This window comes from Neovison vison, chromosome 9 (genome assembly GCF_020171115.1).
Source record: "Neovison vison isolate M4711 chromosome 9, ASM_NN_V1, whole genome shotgun sequence".
NCBI classification, from domain to species: Eukaryota; Metazoa; Chordata; class Mammalia; order Carnivora; family Mustelidae; genus Neogale; species Neogale vison.
Genome location: NC_058099.1, coordinates 11,740,266 through 11,759,696, shown reverse-complemented (window position 1 = coordinate 11,759,696; position 19,431 = coordinate 11,740,266). Strand labels below are relative to the sequence as shown.

Sequence of the window (19,431 nt, the reverse complement as noted above, 5' to 3'; positions counted from 1 at the left end):
CTCTCTCTCTGACAAATAAATAAATAAAATCATAAAAAAAAAAACAAGCAAAAAAACCCCCCAAAATGTTATATACTATAAGACTTGGCTAAGTACTTTGAAATGGCAAATTTTTAGACTTGTCAGCAAAAAGGTATCAAAATCCATGACAACATTCATAGCCTCATGAGATCCTGCAAGCTATCTGTAAAAATGAGACTTAAGGAAAATGCTAGCCCTTAGTCATCCTCCAGTCAGACAGCTGGACTCCTACAGCTGTAGCCTACAGGACTTTCAGGATTCCAGGCTCTTCCGCAGCATGCCTCTCCTGTGTACATGATTTTGCCTGTGCTGCTTCCTGTACTGAGGAGTCCTTCCTTCCCAACAGTCCATGTTTTTGGAACTAGCTTAGGTCTTCTCTAAGGAGCCTACCACAGTAACTCCCTGCAGAATGGTATCCTTTTTTTGTGTGTTCTAGTAATACTTGGAACACAACTCCATTATAGTACCGGTCAGAATATATTATATGGTCTGTTTACATCTGCCTATCAAACCACACAATAAGACCCAGCTCTACATCACCTTGCCAAAACCCTTCAAAAGCTCATTTTTATAACACACATGTAACACAAGGTCTCCATAATCTGATGCCAGCCTCTCAATCTAATAATCTTATTTTAACCAGTCCCTAACAAAACTTTCAGCTCAAAAAGGCTGGTCTCTTCAAAACTCAGATTTTAAGACTCTAAAACAATACCAAAGCAAGAGATTTTAGAGGTGGAAGAAACCTTTCAGATTGTTAGAAAGTTGTGAAAGTTTTTTCTTAAGGCACCAAAACCTTTTCTTGTAAACATTTTTTTTTTTTTTTTTTTGGTCAGAGTGAGCGAGCACAGGCAGACAGAATGGCAGGCAGAGGCAGAGGGAGAAGCAGGCTTCCTGCTGAGCAAGGAGCCCGACACGGGACTCGATCCCAGGACACTGGGATCATGACCCGAGCCGAAGGCAGCCGCCCAACCAAATGAGCCACCCAGGCGTCCCCAAAACCCTTTCTTACACTGAGACTCAACAATATTGGTAACAACAACAACAACAACGACAGATATTTATGGAGTGCTATTTGGCAGGCACTGTTCAAAGCACCACACTTAAAATTCACAAATCTGTACAACCAACATATCTAGTAGTTGCTATTACTGCACAGATTTTATGGGTGAATAAACTGAGGAAGATAGATTAATCGGCCTAAGATCAAACAGCTAGAAAACAGTAAGCCAGATTTTGAACACAGAGAGTTTGGCTGCCAAGAGTACCCTCTTAACTACCACACATCATTATGGAGTACAGAAAGGAACTGTTTTGACTGTAGCAGAGTCTGGAAGCTGGAAGCTCAGCATCTCACCTTGCTTAGGTTTTTACTTAGTTTCTTTTTGAGACTTCTATGGACTCGACCCTAAAGTTCAAGGAAGTTTAAGTGGGAAAAAACAACAACAACAACAACAACAATTCTGATCCAGCCTCTTCAGTTTATAGTCAAGGAAAACAAAACCCAGAGATGAAGTGACTTTCCAAGGCCACAGAACTATTCAACTGCAAAGCCAGGACTAGAACTCACATGTTTTGGTATTTAGTGCTTTCTTTAATGTGAAACATTCTGCATAAAAATTCTGATTAACTGTTTTCCCTTAGGGTAAATAAAAATACTCACGCATTTCTAAAAAACTCAAAGTAACCATTTTTTACCTAATACTTACTTTTCAGTGACAGACTCTGCAGAAGGCCCAGTAGCATTCTGACCATTAGTGCCAACCTTCCCCACCTTCTTCACAGTCTCCAGAGCTCTTAATGTACTGTCAGTACTACGTGGGATTAGCTGGGAAACACTGTTTTCTGAATTTGAAATTCCGTTTGTACTTGGAACAATTTTCCCCGTTGTTTCAGAACTTCCTATGACAGAAATGACATTTCCGGCTGTGGTTGTGACAGTGTTGTTTACACCAACTTTATTTAGAAGAGGAAATGTTCTTACAGTTGCATTGATCTTTTTGTTCCTTAATCGATACCTGTTTCAAAAACAATCAACGTATCGGTGAATATTTCACTACATCCTACTCTGAAGGGAGAAAAAAAGGACAACTGGAAAAGACTTAAATAGGAGGAACAGCTTTAAGGAAGTTTCTTCAGCTAAATATCAAATACAGCGTACATCAAAATCTGCTGTGATAGCTGCCACATGAAAATAAATATGCCACACATACACACATACATGTATGCGGGCACATAGTTAATATAGCAAGCACAATACACATGTATTCAAAGAAGCCTTTTGAGGGCGTAAGAAGAGATCCTTTTGAAAATTTTACATAATTGGAATATAAAGTATACTATACAAAAAATGAAAGGAACCATACCAAATTTATTTAGCAATGCCAAATGAAAAAGGGATGAAAAAGTTGACAAAATTCTGTTATTACCAAATTGTTGAGAGTATTATATATATTTTAAAAAATTATGATACTGGGGCACCTGGGTGGCTCAGTGGATTAAAGCCTCTGCTTTCGGCTCAAGTCATGATCCCAGGGTCCTGGGATCGAGCCCTCAATCGGGCTCTCTGCTTAGCAGGGAGCCTGCCTCCCCCTCTCTCTCGGACTACTTGTGATCTCTGTCAAATAAATAAAGAAAACCTTTATTTATTTATTTATAAATATTTTATTTATTTATTTGACAGACAGAGAGCACAAGTAGAGAGGCGGGCAGAGAGAGAGGAGGAAGCCGGCTCCCCATTGAGCAGAGAGCCCGATGTGGGGCTGGATCCCAGGATCCCGGGATCACAACACGAGCCGAAGGCAGAGGCTTTAACCCACTGAGCCACCCAGGCACCCCTAAATAAAATCTTTATAAAAAAACTATGAAACCAAAACTCATTCTTAAACACTGTAACAAAATATGGAAATTTAGTATTATATTTTTCAGATTAGTTTATGCCTAAAGTAAAAAAGTTATTTGAATTAAAGGCTTTTCTGATAGTAATTTCAGGCTTTTATTTATAGTAGTCAGATATAACACTCTTTTTTTTTTTTAAAGATTTTATTTATTTATTTGACAGAGATCACAAGTAGGCAGACAGGCAGGCAGAGAGAGAGGAAGAGAAGCAGGCTCCCCGCTGAGCAGAGAGCCCAATGCGGGGCTTGATCCCAGGACCCTGGGATCATGAGCTGAGCTGAAGGCAGAGGCTTCAACCCACTGAGCCACCCAGGCGCCCCACAGACATCACACTCTTAATATATACAGCAATCTGATCTTGAAGTCCATTTAAGAAAATTTGTTTCCACTTGTACAGTTCAAAAACTTCATTCTAATGTAGTCCTAGTCAATGTTTCCTCTAATACTTTAAAGTGAGGAACAACTGTTACATGAATAGAAAACGACTACACACATTTGCAGTCATAATCACATATGCCTAAATTAGTCTGATACTAATGTTATACAATCAAACATATGGTAATTAAATATAAATAGTGTTATTGATGAGCAATGCCTTCATAACAGCCTCCCTTTCAGTCCCTCAGTATCTATAAACAGCCTCATTACTCAATCCTGCTCTTTTCCCTCCCTCTCTCATTCTCTCTCTTACACACACACACACACACACACACTGACAGGCATGTGGGAGCTCAATAAAAGCCAAGTGTCCCCAGATGAGACTGGCTGAGAGTGCAGTGACAGAACACAAAGTTTAAAAAAAAAAGAAGAGATTACAGCCAGTTTATATATGTCATCTCAGAGATTCTGAGGGGCCACTAATTATGAAGAGGGGACGAGTAAACGTCTACTTTAGAAAGGCCATTTGGTAGTGTGGAGAGGCCTGCACTTTCTTCACATGCTCTCTGAAACCTACTCTTCATTCTTCACCTCAAAAGGTTCTTGCACAAAATACCCAGTTACTCCTTGCTTCCCGTCCTCAAAGGACAAATCTCAGCTATCCTTACGATTACTCTGGCAGGCAAAAAACAAAGTTGTGACTGTGACTATCTTAGAAGAAGTATAAGACTGTGACTATCTTACCTCCCTCTCAACTAAGGGAGGTAAAGTCAGTGACAAGTCAGGATACATATTGGACTTCTAACAACTAGGTAGCTAAAGACTAGGACTTAGGGTCAGGACCTCACACTTGAAAAAAGCTAATTGTTTCCTATTCTTCTAAAATCATCTTTGAGCTCCCTGAAGTACTCACTCCCTGCCTTACTCAGCTTTGAATCCACTATCTGCCATTAATTCCTCCCTTGTAAATACCTTCCACTCCCTTGGCTCTCTCCCCCTGTTGAACTCACTTGGTAAAACCCTAATCTCTCATTCTGGGCCTTCTCCTCAGCAGCTGAATGCTGTGGAGAAAAACCATGCCATCATGCTTTCTAGACTCCCTTCAAAATTATGATCAATTATTTAAAATGGCCAAGCAATACGTTAATACACTTCTCTACTAAACTCACTTTCTCATCTCTAACATCCTTTCCACCTCCACTCTCCACAGCTCCTCTGCTACTGATGATATCGCCTCCCACTTCACAGAGAAAATAGATGGAACCAAAGGAGAATTACTTCTTTTACCACCAATTCCAGTAACCTTCCTGCATCTGTTAACTACACGCTCCTCAAAAAAAGGGACAGAGAGCTCCTGCTCCTAACTCAGGCCAATCTTGCCGCTTGGGTTCTACCAAGGGCCCATCTCTCCACTTGAGCCCCAGATCCCAAGCCCATCTGCGTTTGAAAAGACTTCCTATAACGATCTGTTTTTCTAGTGCACCATCACTTCACTTAGGTGTCTCCTTACATGTCATATCCTCTGAGAAACCTTCCCAGACCATCTTATCTAAAATATCTCCCCCTTCCCAATCATTCCCTTTCTCCATACCTTCTGTTATTTCTCTTCACAGCATGGATAAATACCAGGTATTATGCTTTCTATTTACTTGCGTTATGTCAATCTTCTCTACTACACTGTAAGCCCCATGAGAGCAAGGATTTTTGCCTTTCGTACCCACATCTCTATTTTCAGCACATTATACAGTGCCTGTGCATACTAGGTGTTCAATAAATATTTGCTGCATGAATGTGGAGTAAGCCTCTAACTTCATATGGCCAAGAGAACTAACTACTGATTTTCTACCCCAAAAGCATTTCCCATCTAAGTAAAATACAGTACTTGGTTATGCAGGTCCCAAACCTCTGAGTCATTCTTGATTTTTCTCTTTTCTTTGAAGTTCATATTCAATCTATCAGTTTTATCAGCCTCACTTCTGAAATACATCTCCAATCTGACCACTTTTCATCATCTCCATTACTTTGGTCCTAGTGCCTGAACCACTGTAGTAGTTTAACTGGTCTCCAGCCATGCGGACACTTAGTGACATTTCTAAGACAAAATTAAAATCTCATTGTTGCAGGGTGGCTGGCTGGCTCAGTTGGTAGAAAATGAGACTAGATCTGACCAGGCTCCTGAGCTCAAGCCCCAGGTTGGGCAAAGAGCTTACTTAAAAAATGAGTAAGATTTTTTTAAAAAACCTCATTGTTGCATTTGAATAAAACCCTACAACACCTTCCAAATTCCTCACCGTGGTCCATAAAGCCAGTAAGACCTGGCCCTTGCCTACCTCTTTAATCTTATGTCATTCTTCTCGTTCTCCATCTTCCAGACACACTGGTCTTGTTTGTAGTTCCCACGCATGCCAAATTTTTTTCTACCTCAGACGTTCTTACAGTATGTTATCAGTAACTGAAATTGTGTTTACACATACAGTACATGTTTACTGTTCCTCTTCCTCCACTAAAAGCCCCTCAAATAGTACCTAGCACCTGACAATCATTTTTATACATATTTGTTGAACTGGTTGATCCCAGACTTTTGACACTTTCCAGAATGCAGCAACTCTTGAAAACACGATTCTAATATGCTACATTCTAAGATACATTCACATAAATATTTATTTTTAGGAGATTGTTGGGAATTTACATTAAGTTTGGTTAGAGAGATGCACAGTAGTGAAAGCAGGCTGGAGTAAAATTAATTTTAAGTAAAATGAATGTTTCCTCCTGGTGTACTACATGAAATAAGACAAAGGTTCTATATAGGTAGCAACATGTATTTTTTTAGCCAATAGGATAGTGACATCTTCCACTTCCTTAATCCTTTGTACCATCCTGTTTTTTCTTCTTTTTTTCACACAGCAACAAAGAATGTAAGGCTGGGTGGAAATATGAATTGTAGATTATTTGTTCTTTCAACATAAATATACCAAATATATGTATCAGATACTTGCTAAGTGCAAAAAATATCAAGATTAATTACCCATAGGATAATTGAAGTCCAGTGAAAATACAAACCTGCAAATAAATAGCTGCAATATGAGAAGAGAACTGGACGTTATAAAGGATAAAGCACTATACCAGCACAGAGAAGAAAGCAACTAACTCTGCCTGGGCAGTCAAGAAGTCCTCAGAAGGAAGTTGATATCTGAGTTTGATGAGGAACAGGTGCTTTCCAAATAGAAAAGAGAAAAGCATATGATACAGAGGAACAACAAGGGAAAAACTGAAAGAATTTGTGTAGTAGTGAACAGTGACTAATGAGATGTACCTTAAAATTATAAAGACCGCAAAAGGTAGAATAAGGCTGGAAAGCTACATTAGGACCAGATCCTGTGATACACTAAGGAACCAATTTAGAATGTAAAGCAGAAGATGGACATGATTAGATGCTTATTTGCAAAAGAAAATCTGGGTAGCAATGAAATAGCCAGGTTGAACATAGATGCCAGGTTAAAGGCCAGTAGAGTACTAAATGGATAAATTGGGTAAATGCAGGTGAAACACTAAAAATGGTACCTGACACCAAAGAGACCAGTTAATTTGGCTATAATTATTATTTTTATACTACTACTATTATAATTTCAGACGAGATAATAAAATTCTGAAGTAGGTAATGGAGATGGAGAGTAGAAAACCAGCTTAAAGATATAAGAGGTGAAATGGTTTTTCAGCTGGGGCACTAGTTATGGGTGGAATGGCAATGAAATCAGTTTCTCCTCTGACCTTGTTAAATCAAAGTACTCCCATGCAAGGTCCCCTAAAAAGTTCTACTTTAGCTAAGAAGCTCTATTTCAGGTACAGGCGAGCTCAATAGATCTCCTAGAGTCTCAAAAAACAGCCTGATGTAAAACTCTGTACACAGAGCTGCTTAGACTGGGTGCAAACAACAGAGGACTCCTGCAACCTCTTTAGGCTCTTCCGGTAGGGGAAAAAAAAGAGAACCATGTTTCTTCTCTTCTTTTTAATGCACACACATGTATCATCTATCATGTTGCTGCTGCTGGGGAGCTCATTAGATACAGGGGCCAGTGCTAGCAACTGAGGAGAGGCGACCGTAATCAACAAGACAGATACAGTCCATTGAGCTTACACTGCAACAAGGCAGACAGTCAATAGATCAGAGGTCAGCAGGCTACCTCTTGTGGCCCAAAACTGCCTGTTCGTTGTAAATAAAGTATACAGCTATGCCCGTTTTATGCACTCTGGTGGCTTTTCTGCTACAACTGAGTGGTTTTGACAGTTCACTGTATGATCCACCAAAGTGAAAATATTTACTATCTGGACCTTGACATAAAAGTTTGCCAACCACTAAAATTTACCGATAAGCATGACAAAGAGGAACCTGGTTTAGTATGTAATATTGGGAAGATTCCCCCCAAAGAGTGAAAGAAAACCTCCAAAGGCAGGGCCCCAAGGAACAGCACAACATAGAAGACCTAAGGTGGGAAGGAGCATTCTGCATTCCAGAGACAGAAGCAAAGCGTGGTCTGAGTACAGAATACAATTTGGGAGCACTGTGATGAGATCAGAAAGATGGTAGATGCTGATACAGGGCCCACAATCTAGATTTTATAACTTGATCCACAGGATAATGAGAAACCCCTGCTTCTCATTATTTGCAATGAGCTTAATATATAAAGTTCTCCTTGTTTTGTGGGGAATGATGGGTTTGGGGGTAGGCAACAACAGCTCTAAGATGACTAGTTAGGAGGCAATGGCAGACTGAGAAAAGGGGATGATAATTTGGAATATAAAGCTGGAAAGAAGAGTTCAGAAATGAACACCCAGGCAGAAAGCTGAACTGACTCGTTGAGTAAGATAAGTAGATAAGAGAAAGGTGACAAAGATGGTGTCTTTAACATGGCATGTGTAGCTGGCTGGACAGGGTACCCCGAGAGAGAGCATGAAAGGTGGGAGAGGATATATGGGAGGAGAAAATCAGCTCAACTTGAGCTTAAAGTGTCTAAAAACAAGAGATGTCCATTAAGAGTTGATACACAGGTTGATTCGATAGAAAGGCTGGAACCAATGTTTGGCAAGATCTCAATGATGAATGTTTTAGTTAAGAAACAGAACAGGGGCACCTGAGTGGCTCAGTTGGTTAAGTGTTCACCTTCGACTCAGATCATCTCAGGGTTCTGGGACCTGGCCCACGATGGGCTCCCTGCTCAGGGGGAGGGGAACGGGACAACTACTACTGCTTCTTCCGCTCCTCCCTTTGCCCTTTTCCCTAGCTCATGCTCTCTCTCTCAATAAATAAAATCTTAAAAAAAACCCAAGGGATGCCTGGGTGGCTCAGCTGGTTAAGCAGCTGCCTTCGGCTCAGGTCATGATCCCAGTGTCCTGGGATCGAGTCCCACATCGGGCTCCTTGCTCGGCAGGGAGCCTGCTTCTCCCTCTGCCTCTGCTGCCATTCTGTCTGCCTGTGCTCACTCTCTCCCCGTCTTTCTCTCTGATAAATAAATAAAATAAAATTAAATTAAAAAAAAAAACCCAAAAAACAACAACAAAAAAACCCAGAAACTTGGACAATACATATGCTAAAGAGACCAAAAGCCATAAAAAGAAAATGTATCTGCTGTACTGTTTTACCTGTGACTTTGCTTCAGTTGAACCTGAGCAGAAGTAAGATTGCATGGAGGGGTGTTTTTGTTCTGCACAGGTGCTTAGCAAAAACATGGATTCCAGCGAAATAATGATCTAAAGTATGACCCTTGAATAAGGTTCTAAATCACTTATCATGTTACTCTTGCTCCCAGAAGCAAAAAGGTATAGTTTCAAAAGAAAAGATTATCTTGCAATCTAAGGAACTCTACAGTGAATCACATCTGCGAAACCCACCACAAACTTTAAGACTACATAGGACACTTTCATAATGACCCCAAATTAAACCCATCTGAAAAAGAATTTCCGTAACTTACTTTTCAAGCTCTTCCTGAGAATGGGCAAAAGTACAGTTTGTTCCTCGGGGACACCCTCCTTGTTGACGCAGATCTCGGCACATGCTAGTCTTGTATTTGCTGTTTGGTTGAGGCTACAAAAAAGAAAATCGGTGTGTGGAAAAGTGAGGACTCTTGGGATTTCAGAATTTTATGATTAACCGCTTTAGTTCTTTTTCAGGTTAGAGAGGTTATTCTTGTGCTGAAACAACTGCCATTCCACCATTTCCCATTAGGCATTACATAGGGTAACTCTGAACTGCTGTTTTAAATATTCCTTCTGAGGAGTATATGAACCTGGTTCAAATGTTATGTCTATTTATTTGTCAGGCAATATATGCCCACAAAAATAAAAGATTTTCTCCTCAATTTATTGCTGTCTTAAAATGATACCAAAACAAATGATTTAAAAAGCATTTAAAGGCCATAAGCTTTGTCCGCTTAAACTTTCCCAGAAGAGGTAGAATATGATTTCCACTGAATGTGAAAATTTATGAAACCAAATTATTTGTCAGCTTGAGGGTACAACTTTCTTCGTAGGCTTGGAGCTATTTAAGTTCATAAAAACAATGTGGCAAAATATAAGAACCTCATCATAACTGCATCAAAATTTAAGATGGCATTGTTAATTCTGCGACCTTAATGATGATGAAACATTTATCTGCCAGTTAATATTTGAATATTACAATGTTTTCCAAAAGAATAAGGGTAAAAGAGTGAAAAGATCATTTTTGAGTAGATTTGATCCCAGCTCTGTCACTTACTGCCACCAGGACCTTAGATTTGTTATTTAACCTCTTTAAACTTCAGCTTAGGAACAGCAATTATCTTGCAGGTGGCTGTGAGGATTAGAAATCATATAAATAAAAAACCAAATACAGGAACTTGGCTCACAGTGACCTAATAAATGGGCATCATTATTAGAATAAAAAGATTACACCTTAAACAACTCCTTCAAAAGTACATTGTAAATATTTTAAAAATTCAAACTCCACACATTTACAAACAGATTTATTTGTATGAGAGCAACTGAGAAAAAAGTAACAATTTCCCTAAATTAGAGAATTAGGCAAAATGTCTGGAAAGAATCATTGATCTATACTCCGTCAAAAACACTGACAGTGAACTCATGTTCAAGATACTCTCCCAATGGTTGCTGTGCTAGGAATTATTTGTCAGGTATACTAAAACTCGAGTTTCTTCTGAAAGAACAGAGATAAGAGAAACCTAAAAGAGCACAGTCATGTAAGAAGTCCATTAACTGAAAAGCTTGTTCAAGATGTTCAGGATGAACCTCTGTTAGAGGCAACAGCTGTCAGAAGTGCAATGTATGTGCTTACCTGAGGTGTCTCATGGCCTTTTCTACTATAATTTTGTATGAAGTCCACAAGGCCATGAACCACTGTTTTAACAGCTACCATTGCATTTTCTAGCTGCTCCCAAGTTGGCGAAACAGCATCTAAAATAAGCCGTCAAGGGGATGGGGGGGAAGAATTTGTTAGCAGTAATTCTCTTGTGTTATTTACCTCAAGGGTAGAAAAAGTGTAAGCAACTGAATATTTTTTCACATACCTGGATTAGGGTCTATGTTTGCAAGAAGTTCTAAATGAGGCCTCAGTCTATTTAAGTTAGCTGGGTCACCCGTCCGTTGCAAAACAATTGTCAATTCCTGGACGCTCTTTGCAAATGATTCTGGAGACTGCAGCTACCAAACAGAAAACAGGATGGCTTTTACTCTGGTTCTCATGACACATCTGTTTTCCAGTGCTTTATTCAGTCAACATACTAAACAAGTTTTCAAGTGTCTTCAGATTCCATAGTAGGAGTATCAATGATGAATGAAATTTTCACCTCAGAATCTGCCCTATGAAATTCATCATTAGACACTTAGAAAACTTACTTCTTATAAGCCATATTCGCTCTCTGGGGTCAAAACACAGATTAACCACAGACTCTGAAAGCCAGGCTGCTTTTATGCTACTACCCTGTATGTGCTTCCCCACTGCCTCCTGTCACTTATTTTGAAAGTTAAAAAAATAATAAAAAGAAATAAAGAAAATAATATAGAGTTGGATATTTAAAAACATAGGACTCCCCAACTAGTTGTCTCTTTAGTTCCTTTAGAACATTGGAATGATCTTCTAAGTAAGAGCAAGGATATAAAACAAACATCACTAATTTCACAAACCTTATCAATGATAGACTGCATGTGTGATTTATGTGCCAAGTCACCATACAGAAGTGAGGACCACTGCTCGGGTGAAATACGGAGTCCTGCCTCCATAGCAATATGAACAATCTGGGCATCATGTTCTCTGCGTAATGCTTCGTAACTCCGAAATTCTTCCTTTAGCTGCATCAAAGAAGAGTCTTCATCCCTTTTGGTAACCTAAAAGAGAGAACGGAGAAAAAAAGGCCATCCGAATTGGTCTGCTCTCCCTGCTTCTCCAAAGAATTTTTTGTGGGGAGAGTAGAGATACCAGATACCAGACAAAAGAAGGTGAAATGAAGAGACTATCCTCATCACAAATTCTTTTTGGAATGAAACAGTACTTACATAACCCAGCACACAGTTTTGATTTCTTTCAATGAACACAGGAACTGATAGAGAAGACACTTCTAAACAGAAAATTATAGTATACATGCTATTATAATGCTCCATGGCAACATAAAGGAGATGCAATTAAATCTGACTTGGGGGAGAAGGAAGGGATAAGAGAGAAGACTTTCCCTACTTGAAGGCCACGTAAACTGAGTCTTGACGAATGAATGGAGTTTCCAGGTAACAAACAGAATCCTAACAACAGTAGCAAGTGGTGAAACAGAAAAATGAAAGAGCAAAGCACACAGAATTGAAGGCTATGATAGAGTCTAGAGAAGAAGCAGAGAGCCTTAAAAACTGTGGTGAGAAGTTCATATATTACGCTGAAGGGAATGGGAAGCCACTGAGGACTTTTTTTAACCCACTGAGCCACCCAGGTGCCCATATCTATGGGGTTTTTAAAAGTATACATTCCTGGTCCTATTGGCAGATATATTCTGATTTGGTGTATCTGATGTGGGACTTGAGCATTCATGTATACTTTTTAAATTTGTGGTCTTCAAAGCCAGGAATTGTGATTACCTGAAATTGAAGTTTTTAATGCTTCACAGGTGATTTTGATGCATGGTAGTGAGAACTTTAATTTGACCAGCTCTGTTAGCCACTTGGGTCTGTTTTACTACTCAGGTGAACAGGTGCTTAGGCTGCCTACTAGGCACCCTGTAGCCTATATGGTAGTTGGATGAGTGCTACTGTCGTCTGATGCTTGGGCTTCTTTCTTCTATTTTTTAGGTTGATAATTCTTTCTTTTGTTTCTTCAGTGTTTCTTTAAGTAGGTTAGGGTAGAATATAGATTTTTATGACTTCTAAGTTATATACTCTGCTCTCTCTTAAATTATACCTATGATTGTGTTGTTCAGAATTTTGGGTGTCCCATACTTTTCTATAATGTAATTACATATTCCCAAAGAGATTTTGAACTGATACTATTAATTCTCAGATGATAACTTGATTTTCCCATCTTCATATTCTTGGGGTCATATTATTGTTTCATTTGACAGCAACAGAAACAGCCGATGAGTTGGTTTGGAGGTATTTTCATTTTGCTACGAGGAAATCATGATTTTGAACAGTTTAAATGATTTGTCCAGTCTGAGTTTCAGAGTCTGTACTAGTCCTAGGTATTCTGAATCCTAGCCAAGTTTCAAATTTCATTATGCAAGTTTTAGATAAATGATATCATTTATTGTGGAAATTATCTAGTTATACATTTGCATGTTTGGAGAATTAGACCATTTCAGTAGGGTATGTGAAACTGTAAGCTTTTGAATTTATGTTTTTTAAATTACTTAAGTCAGGTATAAATTAAGGCTGTATAAATATCCTAATGATCATTTTTGTATTAATAGAAAATTTCTTTGCTTTCCCTCCAAAGATTTTATTTGTTTATTTGAGAAAGTGAGAACACAAGAGGGGTGAGGGACAAAGGGAGACGCAGACTCACTGCTGAGCAGGGAGCCCAATGTGGTGGTCGATCTGGGACTAGGGGATATGACCTGAGCTGCAGGCAGATGCTTAACCAACTGAGCCACCCAGGTGCCCTGATAGAAGATTCCGTAATCATCATGTGACAGTGCTAATATATGTCTACCCATTGGCTGGAGTGATTTGTCATTCCTCTGCTTAAAGGTCCTCAGTGGCGGGCACCTGGGTGGCTCAGTGGGTTAAGCCGCTGCCTTCGGCTCAGGTCATGATCTCAGGGTCCTGGGATCGAGCCCCGCATCGGGCTCTCTGCTCAGCAGTGAGCCTGCTTCCCTTCCTTTCTCTCTGCCTGCCTCTCTGCCTACTAGTGATCTCTCTCTGTCAAATAAATAAATAAAATCTTAAAAACAAACAAACAAACAAACAACAAAAACAAACCAGCAGCCCTTGCCCTGCCAGTCTCCCACGGGGCATTCCTGAGCCCCTGCCCAGGGGCAGCTCTTCCTCTCCCCTCCCCCTCCCTCCCACTTCCCCTCCCTTCCCCGCTCTACCTCCCTCCCTTTAAAATAATTAATGAATTGATTGATTTAAAAAACAACAACAACAAACCCCATAGATAATTCTGATGCAGATCATCAGCTGGGATTCACTGCACCAAACGCTGGAATCAGTAACTCCCCTTCCCCTTGTGCTGATTCCATGCTACTCAAGCAAAGGCTTGATACTCTTTGGCAGAAAAATATCTATAATATGATGATTTAAGTCTTGTGAGAGCAGCACTTCTCATTACAAATTAATAAAACTAATCATCCATTGTGGGTGACCTTGGTAAAGGTGTTCTGTTCCTGAGGAAAGGTTCTACTGTATGCACCCACAAAGTTCACATCTCTAAGCCTATAATATCCAGGAAAGAGCTTTGACAATGGTGATTTTACTAAAGTAAATGACACCCAAGAGAGGCCTTTTGGCAGTTGTCAGTATGATATCTTTTTATTAATCTAAACACTGCTTCAACATTTTAAACTAGGGGTCAGTGAGGATGAAATGAGAGCATAAAATTGAAATCACTTTCTATACTAGTGTTATTCAAATGTCAGATATTTGTAGCAACTGTAGATGTATGACTATCATAAACCACAAATCAGTATGATTCCTATGAGAGAAAAAACACATTAAGTCACGAATACAAAGTGTGAGAACCTAGTCAGTCACTTCAGAATGATAAATGATGTCTGTAATTTGGTTACTTAGCCAAAAACATAATATGTCAGGAACCAGGGATTAATTTCTATTGCTGCCCTTAAGGACACAAAATCAAGCACTGTAACTGTCAAGGAGGTAGTGTCCAAGCCTCATTAATGGAGATAAGTGAGTTCATTTGGACATATTTCCATCAGCAATTACCTGTTATTTCAAACTAAGCAATCTGCTGAAAAAACTTTTTTGTCTCTACTGTTTTCACTCTTAGACTGTAAAACCAGCAAAATAGCTTTGGCTTTTGAATTTTGATGTTTTACTTTTACAAAAGCCAACGGACCTTTGCAATTCCAAGTCTTCGGGCCTTTCTCAAGGTCCTGCCAGCAACCCCTACTCTTCTAACTCACAGAAACTTCCAAGGATTCAGCCTACTTTCCACCACTCTCGATACCTGTAATCACCCACAAGTCTATAAGACAATGCAACCACATTTCTAAATATCTTGGGGTTTTTCCGTCTTCTTCACCAAAACAAAACATACCAAAAAAAATCACACCTCCTAAATGCAGAGTGGGGCATGTACCTCAACTTTTCACTCTCTTGTCCTGAAGGCAACATTATAGGCCATCTTCAGATTAAAGGTCATAATCTAATAACAAGGAATAAAATAAAAATAGTAATATGAAATGGAAACATTTACTAACCTTTTACGTATTTTTACAGAGTTTTTCCTTTTAAGATGGGAAATTCATTTGAATTAGACTTCTTTAGCCTACATTCATTATTCTGAGAGTCAAGTTTACCAAACTATTTCCTTATGCTCTGGTTTGTGTTACTGACACCTTCACCTATGTTTACGCTCAAGAGGCAGTATCACAGATGCAAGCAATGCAGAAGGAAAACAAAGTTTCCTTCCAACTGTTGGAAGCATTCTGCATTCCCGGATCCTCTAGACCAGGTTAAGGCCCATTTTAGAAAGTCTCTGTCTCATACACAGGCAGGGACTGACTAGATAATTGTTTGCTACTTACCTTGAAACATGAAGCTCGATACAGTAGTTGCACAACATGACCAATACTTGTTTTTGATGCCTGAGGAAATCTTGGTTCTAGTCTTTGCACAACAAAAAGTACCAGTACTTTCCTTGAGAGAGCAGAACCATCTTCTAATGCTAGCAATACCAGCTTCAAGGCCTCTTCTTGCATAGCTAGAAGAAACATGAATTCACAACAAATAAGAAACCCTGCAGATCACATCTGCCAGTTTTTTGGGGGGATATTAGGTTCATGGGTGTCCATTATCCACAGTCTTTATTTCATTAGCATATAAAGAGAACAACATGCATTTAAAAATGCAGTTTACTTAAAAAGCAATCAAACAAAATATAATTTCTACTAAACAACCATTTAGAACATAAGTCAACAGAACTTAAAACTTATCTGCAGGTATTTAATAATCAACTAGATAATAATAATGTTATAGTGCAAAGAAACAATCCTCATTTACAAAATACATAGAAATACTCTGACATACTAAATAACATATAAAGGACACATAGTAGCTTTATGGTAAATGGTAATTTTTCTTTGATGCTTGAGACTGTTACTTTGCCTGACAACAATTTTGCACATGATTACCCTGCAGATGCAATACCTAAAGAAGGTATAAATTTATGTTGTTTTCCAGCCAGGGATGTATATAGTATAATCTGAATCTAATCTAATCATGAGGGAATATCAGACAAACTCAAATTAAGAAACTTTTAATAAAATAACTGCCTGTTATTTCACGGCAGTTGGGGGGCTCAGCTCTTTACGCGTCTGTCTACCTATGGCTCAGGTCATGATCCTAGAATCAGGCCCCACATAAGGCTCCTGGCCCAGTGGGGAGCCTGCTTCTCCCTCTTCACCTGCTTATGCACTCTCTCTAACAAATATAAATATAATCTTTAAAAAAAAAAAACTGCCTGTATTCTTCAAGAACACCAACATCAGACAAAGAAGGGATGAAAAATGGTTCCAGATTAAGGAAGACTAAAAAGAGATGACAAATAAATAGAATAAATGATCTTGGACTGGAATGTATTCTGGAAGAAAATAAATTCCATTAAAGACATTTTTGGAATAATTGACAAAATCGGAGTACAAACTAGATTTTAGTATGGCATGTAAGTTAAATTTTCTTAATTTGATGAACATACGGTTTTTCTTGTTTTTAGGAAATTCTTGTTTTTAGGAAACATTCTTTAAAAACATTCTTGTTTTTAGGAAATACATTGAAGTATAAAGGGATAATGGGGCACTGAAATATGCAACCTGTTCTCAAATAGCTCAGAAAAGAGGATAAGGGCAAACAACAAAGTAAATAAAGTATTAAAAACTAGTGAATGTGGATAAAGAGTATACAGGATGGGAGGTGGGTAGGGCAAGGGTGGTTGGGTTCTGGACCCTGGGAAAGGTTACATGCTATGGTGAGTGCTGTGAAGTGTGTAAACCTGGTGATTCACAGACCTGTACCCCTGAGGCTAATAATACATTATATACTTATAAAAAAATAAAAAATTATAAAAATTTTTTAAAAAGTATACAGGAATTCTCTGCATTATTCTTGCAACTTCTGGGTAAATCTGAAATTATTTTAAAATTAGAAGTTAAAAGTGTGTTGGTTCTCAATTAAAACAGTGGAACTTCAAAGCTGAGGGCTCATCTAGAATGTGGATTAAAAATTAAACCCTCGGGTCGCCTGGGTGGCCCAGTAGGTTAAGCGGCTGCCTTCAGCTCAGGTCATGATCCCAGGGTCCTGGGATCAAGTATCAGGCTCCTTGTTCAGCAGGGAGCCTGCTTCTCTCTCTGCCTCTGCCTGTCACTCTGCCTGCTTATGCTCTCTCTCTCCCTCTGACAAATAAATAAATAAAATCTTAAAAAAAAAAAAAATTGAACCCTTTACAAGAGAGGCAATGAGGTCAAGGTTCATAACTAGTTAGCAGCAAAACCGTATTTGCACCAAGGACTTTTTTTAAAAAATTGAGGTAAACTTTATACAGAATTAACTGTTTAAGAGTATACAATTCACATGAACAACCATCAGGTCTATCTAGGAAACCTACAGCCATTACGCAGTCATTCCCCATAGCCTCTACCCCCCAGCCTCTGACAACCACTAGCCTGTAGTCTGATTCTATAGATTTACTTTTGTGGATACTGTAAATACATGGAATCATAGAATATGGGACCTTTTTTCTGGCTTCTTTCACTTAACATAGTATTACTGAAGTTCACCTACATTGTAGCATATATCGATTTTAAATATTTTTTAATTTTTATGCTGACTTTACATAGAAATGAAAATCTTTTATGTGTTTCAATTCGTTCTGTGGCCGAATAATATTCTATTTGTGTTCAAAGCACATCTGGCCATCCATTCATCAGCTGACGCACGTGTGGACTGCTTCCACCTTTGGACCCCTGTGATGAATGCTGCTGTGAACGCTGGTGTACAAGTATTAGCTTGAATCCGTTTTCAGTTCTTTGGGATATATACACAAGGAGTGGGATTGCTGGGTCATAAGGTAACTCTGAGTATCTGAGGAACCGTGAAATCGTTTTCAGAGGCAGCACCCTTCTGCTTCCCAAGTTTCACCCACATCCTCACCAGCACTCTTTCCATTTTTTAGACTATGGCAAACCTAACTGATGTGTAGTGATATCTCATTGTGATTTTGATTTGCAGTTCCTTAATGACTAATGATGCTGAGAATTTTTTCAAGTGCTTTTTGGCCATGCATGTACCTTCTCTGGAGAAATGTCTGTTCATGCCCTTGGTCCATTTTTTATATTGTGTTGTCTTTTTGTTGTTGAGTGGTAGAACAAAGGATATTTGATACCCAGTGTAGTGCTCCTTGGGTCAGGTAAATAATTATGAGGAAATATCCAAAGGCAGTATTCTTAAATTACATATAAATGTAGATTTTTAAAATTATTTTTTTCAACGTAACTTTGTATTATGGAAAATTTTCAACATACATAAAAGTAGAGATCACATGAACCCATAAGATAGCTGTTGCCAGTTCTTAACCACTTTTCCAGTTGGCTTTGGCTGGAGTGTTTTGATGTAAATCCCACACAACATAGTATTTCACCCTTAAATAATTCATTATATATTTCTAACATGTAAGGACTTCATAAAAAATTATATACCATTATCAATTTTTAAAAAGTAATATATAGCCTTACTATCATCTAATATCCAGTCCACGTTGAATTTTTTCCCACTGTCTCAAGAATTTCTTCTTATAGTTGCCTTCCTTAGTAAGTATCCAAATAAAGTCCATATTGTTTTTGTTAATATGCCTTTAGGCTTAAAAAATATATATCTATACTAGCTTCCCACTATCCTTTACCTTCCCACTTAAGAGAAAATACAGTTTTTCTCTGAATTTTTTGAAGAAACAATCATTTTTCTAAACAATTTCCAACATTCCTCATTTGGCTAATTTTGTGCTTATGGTATTTCTAAGTATATTCATTTAATCTCCTTATTTCATGTAAACTACAGGCTTGATTAGATTCAGAATGAGTTTTTGTTTTTTGAGGTTTTGTTAGTTTTTCTGCCAAGCTCACTTATTATTCCCTATATTACATAAGGAGACACTTAAGGCCTAGATGTCTCACTTTTAATAATGTTAGTAGGTTTAGTAATGATCAGTGGGTTCAGGCCTCATGGATCTATAGTAAATTTTCCCAGCAACCTTAATCTAATGTTTTTTTTCTTTTTAAGATTTTATTCATTTATTTGACATAGATCACAAGTAGGCAGAGAGGCAGGCAGAGAGAGAGGGAGAAGCAGGCTCCCTACTGAGCAGAGAGCCTGATGATGCGGGGCTTGATCCCAGGACCCTGGGATCATGACCTGAGCTGAAGGCAGAGGTTT

The 19,431-nt window shown here is 38.6% G+C and overlaps 1 protein-coding gene and 1 non-coding gene across 5 annotated transcripts in view; both read right to left on the bottom strand.

Moving 5' to 3' along the window:
• RC3H2 (ring finger and CCCH-type domains 2) overlaps positions 1-19,431 on the bottom strand; it is a 51,542-nt gene that overhangs the window by 15,710 nt on the left and 16,401 nt on the right. For all 4 annotated transcript variants that reach the window (XM_044264961.1, XM_044264962.1, XM_044264963.1 and 1 more), the window contains 6 exons: positions 15,534-15,709; positions 11,470-11,670; positions 10,854-10,986; positions 10,622-10,740; positions 9,264-9,376; positions 1,731-2,039 (listed from right to left, as the gene is read on the bottom strand). In XM_044264961.1, the coding sequence (XP_044120896.1) occupies positions 1,731-2,039; positions 9,264-9,376; positions 10,622-10,740; positions 10,854-10,986; positions 11,470-11,670; positions 15,534-15,709 (1,051 nt within the window). The remainder of the gene's footprint in view (positions 1-1,730; positions 2,040-9,263; positions 9,377-10,621; positions 10,741-10,853; positions 10,987-11,469; positions 11,671-15,533; positions 15,710-19,431) is intronic.
• Positions 11,073-11,183, bottom strand: LOC122917921. The gene has a single exon (XR_006386534.1). It is a non-coding gene; the product is annotated as a small nucleolar RNA SNORD90 (small nucleolar RNA).